General features: G+C 47.3%; 1 protein-coding gene across 1 annotated transcript in view; it reads left to right on the top strand.

Moving 5' to 3' along the window:
• The window catches only part of LOC147096877 (cation channel sperm-associated auxiliary subunit gamma-like), a 297,982-nt gene that overhangs the window by 242,429 nt on the left and 41,088 nt on the right, over positions 1 to 14,465 (top strand). Inside the window, exons 18-20 of the mRNA XM_085973141.1 lie at positions 10,232 to 10,295; positions 10,418 to 10,516; positions 13,977 to 14,081. Of these exons, the coding sequence (XP_085829267.1) occupies positions 10,232 to 10,295; positions 10,418 to 10,516; positions 13,977 to 14,081 (268 nt within the window). The remainder of the gene's footprint in view (positions 1 to 10,231; positions 10,296 to 10,417; positions 10,517 to 13,976; positions 14,082 to 14,465) is intronic.

The raw sequence follows: 14,465 nt of genomic DNA, 5'->3' as shown, positions 1-14,465 counted from the left end.
TTGATTCTTCAGCTGCACAGAGACTTGGTCAGACTCCGCTTATTTTTGGGGCACCAAACCTCTGGAAAGATATTTTGGCCTTGGAGAGTGCAGATTCACCAAAATGATACCAGGGCTTAAATGGTTAAATTGTGAACACAGCTTGTATAAACTTGGTTTGTATTCCCGGAGTTTAGAAAGTTGAGAGATGATCTAATCGAGGTGTTTAAAGGGGTAAATGATAAAGGGATTCGATAAACTAGGTAAAGAGAAACGATTTCCTCTGGTGGGGGAATCCAGAACAATTGGGCACAGTCTTACAATTAGAGCTAAGTCACTTAGGAGTGAAATCATGACGTACTTTTCACACAATGGGTAGCGGTAATATGGAATGCTTTCCCCCCAAATGTCTGGATGATGGGAAATGTTCAATACTGATGTTGTGTCGGTACCTGTGCCATTATACTTAAACACAATTAGTGCTCAGAACCCCGAGATTGCAAACATGCTGCTTCTTTATTCAAAAGTAAAGTTCCGGAGAAAGTACAGAACAAAAGAGAACAACCCCAACCATTCATCTGCTGTGACAGTGCCACCGCAGGTGGGAGGAGAACACATAATACATAACATATTCCTCCCCTCTTAAATGAAATGTCCACATTATTCCTCAACAGGTAAGTTACTTTCAATGCACTCAACTAACCAAGGGTAGAGGTAGACTGCCTTAAACCCTGACTTTACCCTGGGGTTTATTCTGCCCCAGTCTTGTGGGTAAGTCGCTAAGCCTACAGATCCAAGCGTCTTGGAGGCTGCCGCTCTCTGACAGGATACCGGCGGTCATCGCTGGCTTGCACAGCAGTAGGCATTGACACAGGCCTGGATGGAGAAGGTGCCTGTGTCAGTCGAAAGTCAGGAGTTTGCACAGGTGGAACAGTCTCTTTGACTTCCTGTGTTGGAGAAGAGCACTGGCAAAGGATGCTGGTTTGCGGTATCATCCGGAAACAGTTCAGGCCAACCAGCCATTGGAGCCTCTGTGGCTGTCTCTGCTCCTAGCAATAGTTGATCAGTGTGTCTTCTCCAGACGACGTCCTCAGCAGTCTCAACCGTGTAAGACACAGGGCCCGTCTGCGCAATCACCGTAGCAGGAACCCATTTTGGTCCAGTGTTGTAGTTTCGAGCTAGGATGTGCTCTCCCGGATGAAACCATCTCTCCTTGGCTCTTTTCTCTCTTCTTTCAATTTGAGCTTGTTGTTGACGTTGGACAACCTGCTCTGCCCTTGGAGGTTTGAGTAAGTCAAAACTTGTCCGCAACTGCCTCTTCATCATGAGCGAAGCGGGGGAAGTTTTGGTTGTGGCATGCGGCTCGTACCTGTAGGACAACAGGAAGCTGTTCAGACGTTGGTGGATTGAGCCCTGACCTTGCGATGCCTTCAAGGCGTGCTTCAAAGTTTGCACGAACCTTTCTGCCAGGCCGTTAGTAGAGGGATGGTAGGGCGCAGACCTGATGTGTTGGACACCATTCACTTGCAGGAAGGTTGCAAACTCCTGTGACACAAATTGTGGACCGTTGTCACTTATGAGTTGTTCCGGTGAGCCATAACGGCTGAACATCTCACCAAGTTTCTCAATTGTTTTCTCTGCTGTGGTAGACCTCATCACAGCGACCTCCAGCCACTTGCTACGAGCATCCACAACCACCATAAACATCTTCTCTTCGAAAGGACCGGCGAAGTCCACATGTACGCGCTGCCACACTTCTTCAGGCCAATTCCAGGGGTGTAGGGTTGCCAGCTGTGGAACATTCCGGACCCTTTGACACGGGGAACATGTTTTGGCTTTCTCCTCAATATTTCCATCGAGACCTGGCCACCAGAAGTAGCTTCTTGCCATTTCCTTCATCCGAACCATCCCACTGTGGCCTGTATAAAGTTGTTGCAGTACAGGTTCCCTCAGAGGTGGCAGAATGATGACACGGCGTCCCCAGAGAAGACAACCTGCCTGGACGGAGAGCTCATTTCTTTTTGAAACGTAAAGTTTCAAACTAGGAGAATCTCCTGGAGCTCTCCCTTGAATGACATCGTCCATTACCTCAGACAGGACTGGATCGTTGCAGGTGTGCCTTCGCACCTGAGCTGCAGTGAAAGGTGCTCCCTCCACTTGTCTGAAGTAGAAGATGTCTATCTGACGAGGCTCTGGGGGAGTAACAGGCAAGGGCAGCCTCGAGAGACCGTCTGCGTTGCCGTGCAGTGCCTTGGGACGTTTTACTACGTTAAAGGTGCCATATAAATACAAGTTGTTGTTGTTGTTGTTGAAGAGGAGGAGGAGAAGCAGGAGCGAGGGAGGAGGCATCCACTCAATCGGCCTTCCGGAAGGGCAGTCCATGACTGCCTCATCAGAGTGTGGTTCAAATGAATTAAACCCCAGACCCCTGTTGCTTACCACATCCCCATCATTTCATCCCTGTCACAGGCCATATCGCAGCGCAAAGCTGAAATGAGACACAGCACATGGCGGAGTGGCAGTGGTGGGAGCAGGAATTCTGTCATCTTGAGAGAGGACAGCAGGTTCCTGTTCCACTGACCCACTGCCACTTCCCCGGGTCAGCAGCTCAGCATCCCTAGCAATCTGTTGGTGCACAGATTGTTGGCCTGTTGCAGCACCATGAAAGCCCCGGTCAATGGTGGTAGACCCAGCCACGATGGCAGCAGTCAGAGCCTGCGTGGCATCAAGCTGAGACTGCATGAGAGCATGCCACCAAGCATAGACTGCATTACAGCACTAAGACGTTGCGTCGCTTCTGCCTGTGCTGCAGTGGAAGCTGCCAGATCGCCCATCACACGTGGCATCAGGTTTGGGTAACCACCATCTCTCTGAACGTCTACCATTCTTTGCAGACTGGAAATCATGGGCTCCATGGTGTGCGCACAGCTATGTGCAATGTTGGAGGCGGACTCCTCCACGCTCCTTATCATTGCCGAGAGGCTATCAGGCACCCTTGCCATTGCACCTATCATCTCCGTTTGCTTGCCCATCACCCTTCTTCTAAACGTCTCCCCATCGAGGTCCTCATCTGAGTCCTGTGCAGCAGAACTCATGCACGAACTTGCCCTCTGGGGAGCTGGCCCCCGAGCTACAGTTTCCCCCTGGCCTTGCTGCAGCCCACTCGTCCCTGATACCGCACCCTTTGCAGATCCCGCTACTATACTAACCTCTAAATAATGCGTAGTGCCAGTATCTGAGCTGGTGCCGGCGGGTGAGCCATGCAGTGACGCGGTGTATTCTTCCTCCTCCTCCTCTTCTCCCGCCTCGCTCTCTATGGTGCCCTCAGAAACAGGCTGCTCAGGTGCTTGCTCATTATCTGAAAGTATAAAGGCACAAGAGTCGGGTTAAGGTGAGGGGAGGGGGCAGGAAGGGAGAAATGCATGCATACAGCATGATTAGCTGGAAAGTGCGAAACGCTTGTGGGGTGGCGGGGGGGGAAATGGGATGTGAGAAGAAGGAATAGGGATGAACATACCGTTGTTGTACCCAATAGGGTCAGCATTGCCGGTGACCATGGCGCCCACCACCTGGCACCCAATAATCTGCAGCACTCTAGTTTACAGTGCAGACAGTGGTTGGGTGTCGGGTTGTCACCCGCCTGTGCGCTCCTACTCCCTCCTGTTGTGAGCCACCTTGGCCTGCGAGAGAAAGAAAAGTGTGTGAGTGACTGTTGAGTAATATGTTTGGGTGATGTGCCTGCCGTAGTTGAATAACTGTCATTGTGTGCATGGTGTGAGATGTGGGTATGAGTGTTGGTAGGTAGAGATTGTTGGTGGGTGAGTGCTGGGGTGCGGTGCTTTGGGCAGTGTGCAGACTGTGGTTCAGATGATGGTATGCAGCATTTGTTGAAGCATTCACTCACCCTGACCACACGAGTGAGGTCGTTAAATTTCTTCCTGCACTGTGTGTGGGTCCTAGGGACCACAGAGCTGCCCGAGATATGCTGCACTACCTCCACATGGTGTGGAAGACTTACGGCGAGGGCTTCCTTCCACTTGCTGGGTAGAGCACCACCCTCCATCTCTCCACCGCGAACACCAACGCCTCCAATGCTTTATCGCAGACTCTGCGGCTCTCTCCCTGGGGCAGGATCTGCCATGAGTGCAGCTGCGTCAGTCCTCTGCCTCCTTCTCCTTGCTGAGGCAGCTGGACAGCCAGCAATGCTTAGAATGAGGTTCTGCAGCATCAATGAACCTCCCCTTTAATTACTGAAAAAAGACTGTGGCAGTCATGACTTGCGATTAGACTGCACCTGAAATTGGTCCACCCTTTGAGTGTAACACCAATGAGCTTGGGCTTAAAGACTTGGATTAGGACTCCAATCATTTCTTTGAGCAGAGAGCACGAATTTTGCATGTAGTCTAAAGCCTTAGCGCCTGGCGCTAATTCTCCAACTTTTCTAATGATACCGCCCATTCCTGGGCTATAATGATTTTCTTGGCCTTTATTTTTACACCGAGGAGGACTGCAAGAAATTACAGGAGGACATTAATAAACTTGCAGAATGGGCATATAATTGGCAAATGAAGTTCAACACAAATAAATGTGAGGTATTACATTTTGGCAAGAAGAACTAGGAGGGTGCGAGTCTAGGTGGGGTAGAGGAGCAAAGGGATCTCAGAGTACAAATACACAAATCACTAAAAGTTGCGACACAGGTTAGCAAGGCTATAAAAAAGCAAACCAAGCACTAGGGTTTATTTCTAGAGGGATAGAATTGAAAAGTAGGGAAGTTATGCTAAACCTGTATTGAACCTTGGTTAGACCACACTTGGAGTACTACGTGCAGTTCTGGTCGCCTTTTTATAAAAAGGATATAGAGGCGCTGGAGAGGGTGCAGAGAAGATTTACAAGGATGATACCAGAATGTGAGGGTATACATATCAGGAAAGGATGAACAGGCTGGGTCTCTTTTCTCTTGACAAAAGGCGGCTGAGGGGTGACCTAATAGAGGTCTTTAAAATTATGAAAGGTTTTGATAGAGTGGATACAGAGAGAATGTTTCCACTTGTGGGGAAGAGCATAACTAGAGGCCATCAATATAAGAGAGTCACCAAGAAATCCAATAGGGAATTCAGAAGAAACTTCTTTACTCAGAGAGTGGTGAGAATGTGGAACTCGCTACCACAGGGAGTGGTTGAAGTGAATAGTGTAGAGGCATTTAAGGGGCGGTTAGATAAGCGCATGAGGGAGAAGGGAATAGAGGGTTATGCTGATAGAGTTAGATGAGGAAAGACAGGAGGAGGCTCGAGTGGAGCATAAACGCCGGCATGGACTGGTTGGGCCGAATGGCCTGTTTCTGTGCTGTATATCCGATGTAATATTTATTCATTTCCAATTTTAAAGCTATTATGGATTCTACTTCCATCACTGTTGCTGAGAGAGCCCATAAAGAGGGAATCGTTTTTTTAAATTTACTGTATACTGAGAATTTCAAAGCTGTGGTTCATTCCAGAAAAAATATTTTCTCAGTAATAAATGCCAAAGCTTATCTTACAACATGGCTTTTGAGATTCTTGTTTTTTCCAAATAATTTAAAAACAAGCCAAATGGTGAATTTAAGAAGCGTTTTTGAACAAAAGTTTCACATCAAAACTATTTCTTTTTCGTTTAACATCAGAGAGATACACAGACAGAAAAGCAAATGATTTACAGCATCTGTGCTTCCTTGTACTTTCTTTTGTTTATATTTATGAATACAGAAACAATTATTGTTAATACAAACAAGTAATCAGGCAAAAGCAAAATACTGCAGATGCTGGAAATCTGAAATCAAAATAGCAAATGCTGGAAATACTCAGCGGGTCGGGCAGCATCTGTGGAGAGAGAAACAGAGTTAACGTTTCAGGTCGATGACCCTTTGTCAGAACTGGAAAAAGTTAGAGATGGAACAGATTTTAAGTTAGTAATTATGCAGTTGTGCTGGAGCATCACACAGCCTGGCGATTTTTAAATAAGAAAAGGCAGAAGCACCCAAAACAAATAAAATAAATTTAAAGAACAGTTCACCGAACCAAGCCAGACCTCTTATAAACTTCTTTTTAATCTATTTCACTGTAGATCCCTCTACTTCTATGCTCCGAGACCACATCCCCTTTGGAGCAGAATAACCTCGAACTCACTGTGGACATTGCCAAAGATAATTCACTGGTAATACAACAAAATGGTCTGTCTAGTACGTACTTCCTATCCATCACATTTCAAATGTCACACTGCAAATCACTGGCCTAGAAATTCATGGCTGCCACGAAAGCTTCCAGTGCCACCGTGGCTGGGAGTTAACGGCGGTCAAAAATGGTGGTGCTGACAGGACTGAAATACTGGCGCTGGGGAATGAATGATTATTAGCCCAGCGCTAAACTTAACGTGTAACGCCCTCCTAATGGCGTTCGCCCTGGCATCAGGCCCCAATGTGGCGTCCACAAGCAGTGTTGCAGCTTCGAACAGCCTCTGAAAGCGATGTTGTGATTTCACAAAGCATTATAGGATCTTAAAAGGGCAATGCTTTGTCGTTCTCTTAAAAGGGCAATGCTTTGTCGTTCTCTTAAAAGGACAATGCCTTCTGAAATGATAAAAAATAAAAATGATGTAAAAATATGCAGTTTTCAGCCCTTAAAGCTCAACTGCCTTCTGAAAACAAATTAACATTAAAAAGAATTTCCAAATGGAAGTCTTCAGCTCTTGAAGCTGAATTTCCTTCCGCACCTAAGAAGTGGGAAAATGCTTCAGCACTAACACAAATGGCTCAGCAAGCCAAGGAAGGGCACCCAGGGTCTCTCACACAGCACTCCAGCTTTGTGCAGGAGGTCAACACTGCAAGAGAGGTCCTCTACAGGGGCCAGGAGGCCCTCCAGAAAGAACAGTGTGCGCCCACATCACCAAGGCCGTCACTGCCAGCAGTGTCATGCCACCACCTGGCTCCAGTGCCCAAATCAGCTTCATGATCTCAGACCAGTGGTCAAGGTAAGTGAATGCATCTTCAAAAGTCGTCTCTTACCAACTGCATCACTAGTCTCACATAATGCACGACTCCCTCCCCCCCAGCCCCCACCGCCCATTCACTCAGCTACCAAAAATTTGTGCCAAATATGAGGCACACCTCCCATTCCTAGCTTCATCTCACCCCCTTGGAGGAGACGGTGCTGGCTATTCTTGGCAGGGACATGGCTGAGCCCTTGGCCAGCGGCAGGGCTGAAAGGAGACAAGATGCTGGTATCCTCATACGTTATCCTCCTTCTCGCATGCACCTCTTGCTTTCCCGCCCTTCCCTCACCACAACTCCACCCTTGTGCCTTCCTCATTTCACACACCCAAGAAATGCAGCCTGCCCAGTCATTGGTTGACCAAGAAGAGGGAGAGGAGAGTGAAGAAGGAGAAACACCATCACTCGATTTCACACTCCCAGCCAGCAGCTCCACATGGTCGACCAACAAGGCCATTTTCAGTGTCACCCACTGAAAGTCAGCAGCCTTCCACCAGCCATGCTGCAGCCACTGGAGTAGCACTGCGTGACACCAGTAGGATAGGCAAAATCACACACAAGACAGTCACTAAGGGAATGCATGAGGGTGATGGGTTGATTTCTTGATGTCACATTGGATGGATAGACGTATAAAGTTGGATTGGAAAGTTTGCTTTCTGGTGACTTTTATTTCCGCCTTGTGGCCAAAAGGATGTTGTGATGGTCAGTAACAGAGGGAAGGTAATGTGTGGGACAAATATTGAAAGGGGAATTGGGGTTGTGGTCACTGGTACCGCAGGCGGATGATTCCATCCCGGATATCCCAGCCAGAAAAGGGCTGTCTGGGTTCCTTCTGCTTCCTCCTCTTCAGTGTCTTCCTCTTCTGCATCTTTCTCTTCTCTCTGTGAGTGGATGCTGTAAATCTGAAATAAAGCATAAACCACTGGAAATACTCAGCAGGTCAGGCAGCATCTCGACCTGAGACGTGAACTCTGTTTCTCCCTCCACAGATGTTGCCTGACCTGCAGAGTATTTCCAGCATTTTCTGTCTTCTCAGAAGCCTCCCTTTACCATCAGAGGCCTTGTAAGCATCCAGCAGCACACCCTGCACACTTAAAAAACATTTAACATGTATTGCACCAAGCCACTACTTAAATGAAATCAAAACAATCCAGTCCAAAAGCTTAAATGCAAACTTACCTCTCTGTCAGTCTGCTGAATGCTGGGTTTTCATGGCAAGCTTAGGAGCCAGCGCTGAACTCAGCGCTACGGTTGAAGTTTGCTGAGGTGACGTTAAGTCGGTGTTGCATGCCAAATGATATCACCCTCTCTTAATTTACATTTCCAGGGCCAGTGCTGCTAAGGCCCTCACCAAAATGGCGGCCACCGAGTCCTGCGCCCCAGAAGGGCGCTAGAGTGGCGGCCACCATTTTCAGACTGGATTGCGACGGTGACTCATGGCGGTAAGTGGACCAATTTCTAGGCCACTGTGTCATATTTAGAAAAAAAAGCGTAAAGAAACAAAGGCGTTTGAAAATATCTTATTTGACATAGAAGCCAGAATATTAATTGGGCCCTGACTAACCTTACCAATTAGATTTAAAAAGAAGAGAACAAGTCTTAGGGATCTGATTTACAGCCTGAAGAACAATTAAACTGACCTGCCCAGTATTTACTGAAGAACAATTAAACTGACCTGCCCAGTATTTACTGAAGAACAATTAAACTGACCTGCCCAGTATTTACTGAAGAACAATTAAACTGACCTGCCCAGTATTTACTGAAGAACAATTAGGCTTTGTGACCTGAAAAGAAAGTTTCACTTTAGGCCTTGACTGATCACACAGGATAACACTCTTGTTCTTCTAAACTAGAGATTGGGCCTGAATTTACAGTTGGAGGCTTCCCGCGGGCGAATGCCTCCGAACCGCAATAAAACGACACACCTGCCTGATGGTCCTGGATCCACGGAGACTCGCGCTCCTGGGCCTCTATGCGTAGGCCTGCTTAAAGGTCCACCTATCCCAGGGGCGCATACGGTTCGCAAGCGCCCCTGAGATCACGTGGGCCAGCCCAGCCAATGAGAAAGGGGCTTCCCATTATGCTTATGGGGATTCCATTTACATACTGAATCCTCATCAGCTTAATAGGAACCACCCATAAAATACATTTTCACAGCACTGAAATAAAAAAAATCATTACATGTTTAAAATTAATGAAAATACAATTTAATGAAACATTTAAAACTTTTGAAAAGTAATTTTGAACATTTTTCAAGGGGCCAAAAATAACACAAACTTATTTTACAGGTTTTTGAATGATTTAAATAATGTTATTTTAATATTTATTTTCACCCTTACTCTGGTAAAAGAAGGCCTTATGCCTGCTTTTACCAGGCGTAAGAGTTTCATGGGCATTTGCTGGGCAAGATTTGGGCAAATAGCCCAACTCTCCGCCAGCGGATGTCCATTTCCCGGGGATGCGAAGGATCTGTCAGGAAGATTCTTGACAGATCGCAAGTTCCAGGGTTTCGCGCATGCACAGCGCATGCCTAAACCCGGAACTTGTGGGGCACTTACAGAATTTATAATATATACATCTGGTAGTCCTATGTGCTGCTCGTGGCAGTCATAGGCCCCAGAAAATCTGGGTCATTGTTTGATTTAACATGAAAAAAAGAAAGACTTGCATTTATATAGCACCTTTCACAACCACCAGACATCTCAAAGCGTTTTACAGCCAATGAAGTACTTTTGAAGTGGAGTCACTGTTGTAATGTGGGAAACACAGCAGCCAATTTGCACACAGCAAGATCCCACAAACAGCAGTGTGATAATGACCAGATAATCTGTTTTAGGGATGTTGGTTGAGGGATAAATATTGGCCAGGACACCGGGGAGAACTCCCCTGCTCTTCTTCGAAGTAGTGCCGCGAAATCTTTTACGTCCACCTGAGAGAGCAGACAGGGCCTCAGTTTAATGTCTCATCCAAAAGACAGCACCTCCGACAGTGCAGCACTCCCCCAGCACTGCACTGGAGTGTCAACCTAGTTTTATGTGCTCGTCCTTGGAGTGAGACTTGAACTGACAACCTTCTGACTCAGAGGCGAGTGTGCTACCCACTGAGCCACAGCTGACACTGTGAGCAGCACCCTAGGACTACCACATGCATATTATAAATTCTGTGAACCTTAAAAGGTCTTATTTGTTCTAGATATTTGTTATACCCAGATTTGTATATTTTTTGCAGCATTTTACCCCTTTTTCTTGATTCAAGACATGGTGACTGGACGATCTGACCAATTTATGGGCAAGTAAGTGAAAACAACAAATAAACTGGTGAAATAACATTCCTAACTTTAAGCACAAAAACACATTCAAAAAAGGTTGCCTTTGTTAGTCTCCATGAATAACCTATCTGTGTTTAATTTCCTAGATATACATTTAAAGTAATTGGAGGTGGCCCATACGTAACAGAAAATATCAGATACTTCACTAATGAGGAGGTTCTGTTGTATAACTCATTGAACCACAGGTACTTTTTTCTATTATTCATTCATGGGATGTGGGCATCGCTGGCAAAGCCGGCATTTACTATCCATCCCTAATTGCCCCTTGAGAAGGTGGTGGTAAGCCATCTTCTTGAACCGCTGCAGTCCGTGTGGTAAAGGTGCTCCCACAGTGCTGTTAGGGAGGGAGTTCCAGGATTTTGACCCAGCGACAATGAAGAAACGGCAATATATTTCCAAGTCAGGATGGTGTGAGACTTGGAAGGGAACTTGCAGGTAGTGGCGTTTCCATGCACCTGTTGCCCTTGTCCTTCTAGGTGGTAGAGGTCATGGGTTTGGGAGGTGCAGTCAAAGAATCCTTAGCGAATTCCTGCAGTGCATTTTGTATATGGTACACACTGCAGCCATGGTACGCCGGTGGTGGAGGGAGTGAATGTTTAAGGTGGTGGATGGGGTGCCCATGAAGTGGGCTAGCTACTTTATCCTGGATGGGGTTGAACATCTTGAGTGTTGTTGGAGCTGCACTCATCCAGGCAAGTGGAGAGTATTCCATCACACTCCTGACTTCTGTCTTGTAGATGGTGGAAAGGCTCTGGGGAGTCAGGAGGTGAGAATACTGAATCGCTGCAGAATACCCAGCCTCTGACCTGCTCTTGTAGCCACAATATTTATGTGGCTGGTCCAGTTAAGTTTCAGGTCAATAGTGACCCCCAGGATTTGAGGAGGTGACCCAGACAATGTAATTTCCATGGAAGATGGCTACTGCATTTTCAGGGGTGATAACTATGGGGGTGATTTTCATTCAGGAGTCGGGAAGGAGGCTGGACTACAACTTTCAGGATTGTAGTCCCGCCTCCATCGAGATGCGGCCAATCCACGCGATTTTAACTTGATTGACCTTGTTGAGCCCACCTAGCGGGCTCAGCAGGCCAATTAAGGGCTGCCCGGCAACAGGTGACATCACAGACTGAAATGTCATCTGTCAAGAGGTTATGACAGATGAAATATCAGCGTTTCACAGCTGTTTGAAGCTGTCAAACACTGAGGGCTAGATTTTCAGTTGCTTGCGCCAGCAGTTAGTGCCTTAAGAGAAGTGATTTTCGGGCGCTATGCGTGTAGCGCCCGGGCGCAGCGCACTTTGCGCCCCGCCCCAAATTAAGTTGGCCGTTAGCGCCAGCGCAAAGTTTAGCAGCCGCCCGGATGCGCGCGCAGAAAATGACGTCACATCCTCGTGCAACGCCCTTTGGCCGCCCCGAATCCAAACTTCAGTCGGACCGCCCCATTGTGCGGCTGGCGTCCAGAGCGTTTGTAAAATGGAACGCAACACACCCTGGGGAGCGCACATTTCCTCCTCATCAATCATTATTCCTCCTCCTCATCATCAATCATTATTCCTCCTCCTCATCATCAATCATTATTCTCTCCTCCTCATCATCAATCATTATTCCTCCTCCTCATCATCAATCATTATTCCTCCTCCTCATCATCAATCATTATTCCTCCTCCTCATCATCAATCATTATTCCTCCTCCTCATCATCAATCATTATTCCTCCTCCTCATCATCAATCATTATTCCTCCTCCTCATCATCAATCATTATTCCTCCTCCTCATCATCAATCATTATTCCTCCTCCTCCTCCTCATCATTCCTCCTCCTCCTCCTCCTCCTCATCATCATTCCTCCTCCTCCTCCTCCTCATCATCATTCCTCCTCCTCCTCCTCCTCCTCCTCATCATCATTCCTCCTCCTCCTCCTCCTCCTCCTCATCATCATTCCTCCTCCTCCTCCTCATCATTCCTCCTCCTCCTCCTCCTCATCATCATTCCTCCTCCTCCTCCTCCTCATCATCATTCCTCCTCCTCCTCCTCCTCCTCATCATTCCTCCTCCTCCTCCTCCTCCTCCTCCTCATCATTCCTCCTCCTCCTCCTCCTCCTCATCATCATTCCTCCTCCTCCTCCTCCTCCTCCTCCTCATCATTCCTCCTCCTCCTCCTCCTCCTCCTCATCATTCCTCCTCCTCCTCCTCCTCCTCCTCATCATCATTCCTCCTCCTCCTCCTCCTCCTTCTCATCATTCCTCCTCCTCCTCCTCCTCATCATTCCTCCTCCTCCTCCTCCTCCTCCTCCTCCTCATCATTCCTCCTCCTCCTCCTCATCATTCCTCCTCCTCCTCCTCCTCCTCATCATCATTCCTCCTCCTCCTCCTCCTCCTCCTCATCATTCCTCCTCCTCCTCCTCCTCCTCATCATTCCTCCTCCTCCTCCTCCTCATCATTCCTCCTCCTCCTCCTCATCATTCCTCCTCCTCCTCCTCCTCCCCCTCCCCCTCCCCCTCCTCCTCCCCCTCCCCCTCCCCCTCCTCCTAAAAACACATGCACCCTTCCCCTTTAAGAACTCACTGGCACCAGAGTGTCTGCCGTGCGCTGCGCCCGAGCTCGGGTGTTGCACTCCGCACCGCCGGCTTAGCGCCTAAAGATAGTAGTGGAACGCCTCTTTTAACGCTCCACCAACCTCTTAGGGCGAAGCCACTGAATTTCCGGCAACAGGGCGCTACTTTGGGGCGGGCGCTAACCTCGGCCGGGCGCTAAGGTTAGCGCCCCAAAACTGTCTATACTGAAAATCTAGCCCTGACAGTCTTACTTTTAACCTGAGACCTTCTACGCAGACTCAGTTAGAAATCTCGCCGGCACTGAAAGCTGCAGCCTGTCACTTTTGACAGATTGCAGCCATTCTGCTTTCTGTGCCAGCTGGATGATGGACTCCCAAAACCTAGAGGAAGGAAGGCTGTAAAGGTAAGTACAGGTAATTTAAACTTCTTTAAACACTTTACACACACCAAACACACTTACCTTTGCACTCATGCACCCATCACTCACCTGAACACCGACATCTCGACCCCTCCAAGTCCTTCAATCCGACGGCCCGACTCCTCTAACTTGGCGTGGTTTGGAGCCGTTGGGAATCCCACACTTCAAGCTTCAAAATAGGGATTAGGCTAAAAACTGCCTGTTAACAGGCAGTTAATTGGCACTAATCCCTTCCCGCCTCAGGTCGGCGGGTCCCAGTGTGGGGCGGGTACCCGCCTCCTTTGAAACTTACATGGAGGCGGGTTTTGGGCGGGATGGTGTCGGGACCCCCGCATTCGGGACTTTCACGCCTCCAATCCCGACTCCACGAGTCAATGAAAATTGACCCCTATGGAATTCAGTAAGTACAGACACACTGAGCAGAGCATCATCAGCCGATATAGAATCAACAGTCTCCAATATTTTACTATTACACACTTCATAGTCATGGGAATTTCTAATGTCATTCCCTTTAGGTATAACATATACAGCATTTAGGGTCCTGTAGTAATGCACAACTAAAAATAATTCTTCAACCATTCTCCTACCATGTGAAACATAGTCATGAAGTCTATCACAATGTTATTTTGCATGATGAAAGTGGAAGACTAAATGGTAATTCCTTATATTTTTTGACAGTTATAAATATGCGTTAATCTGGAACCTTGCAGAAGGCAATCTGGACAATGTACTTGCCACAGAAGATGGCTACCGCATTTTATGGGGTGATAACTATGGAATTCAGTAAGTACAGACACCCTGGACAAAACATCATCAGCTGATACAGAATCAACATTCTCCAATATTTTGCAGATTTACAATTTTCTTCTTCCATATGGCTCATAATTGTCAGTTCAAATAAAGGACATTAGAGGTTAATTAGTATCACAATCAAATGACTACACCCAGACAATGCTAAACAAAATGAAGCCATCTAAGAAGAAAGCAAAGAGCCGTAGAATTTCCTGGAAGATATTATAGGTGGGGAAATGCTTGTTTTAAATAATATTGCAGACAGAATTTGCCTTTGAATACTGTCCAAATTTCAGGTAGTATTCAGGCATCCAGAAGTGGGAAATGGGTGGGAGTTGCCTGACAAATTTTAAATATCCAGAATTGCTAGGCACT

Source organism: Somniosus microcephalus, chromosome 34 (assembly GCF_052327205.1).
Source record: "Somniosus microcephalus isolate GS21.2 chromosome 34, FLI_Smic_1.0, whole genome shotgun sequence".
Lineage (NCBI taxonomy): Eukaryota > Metazoa > Chordata > Chondrichthyes > Squaliformes > Somniosidae > Somniosus > Somniosus microcephalus.
This window is presented reverse-complemented; position numbering and strand designations above follow the sequence as displayed.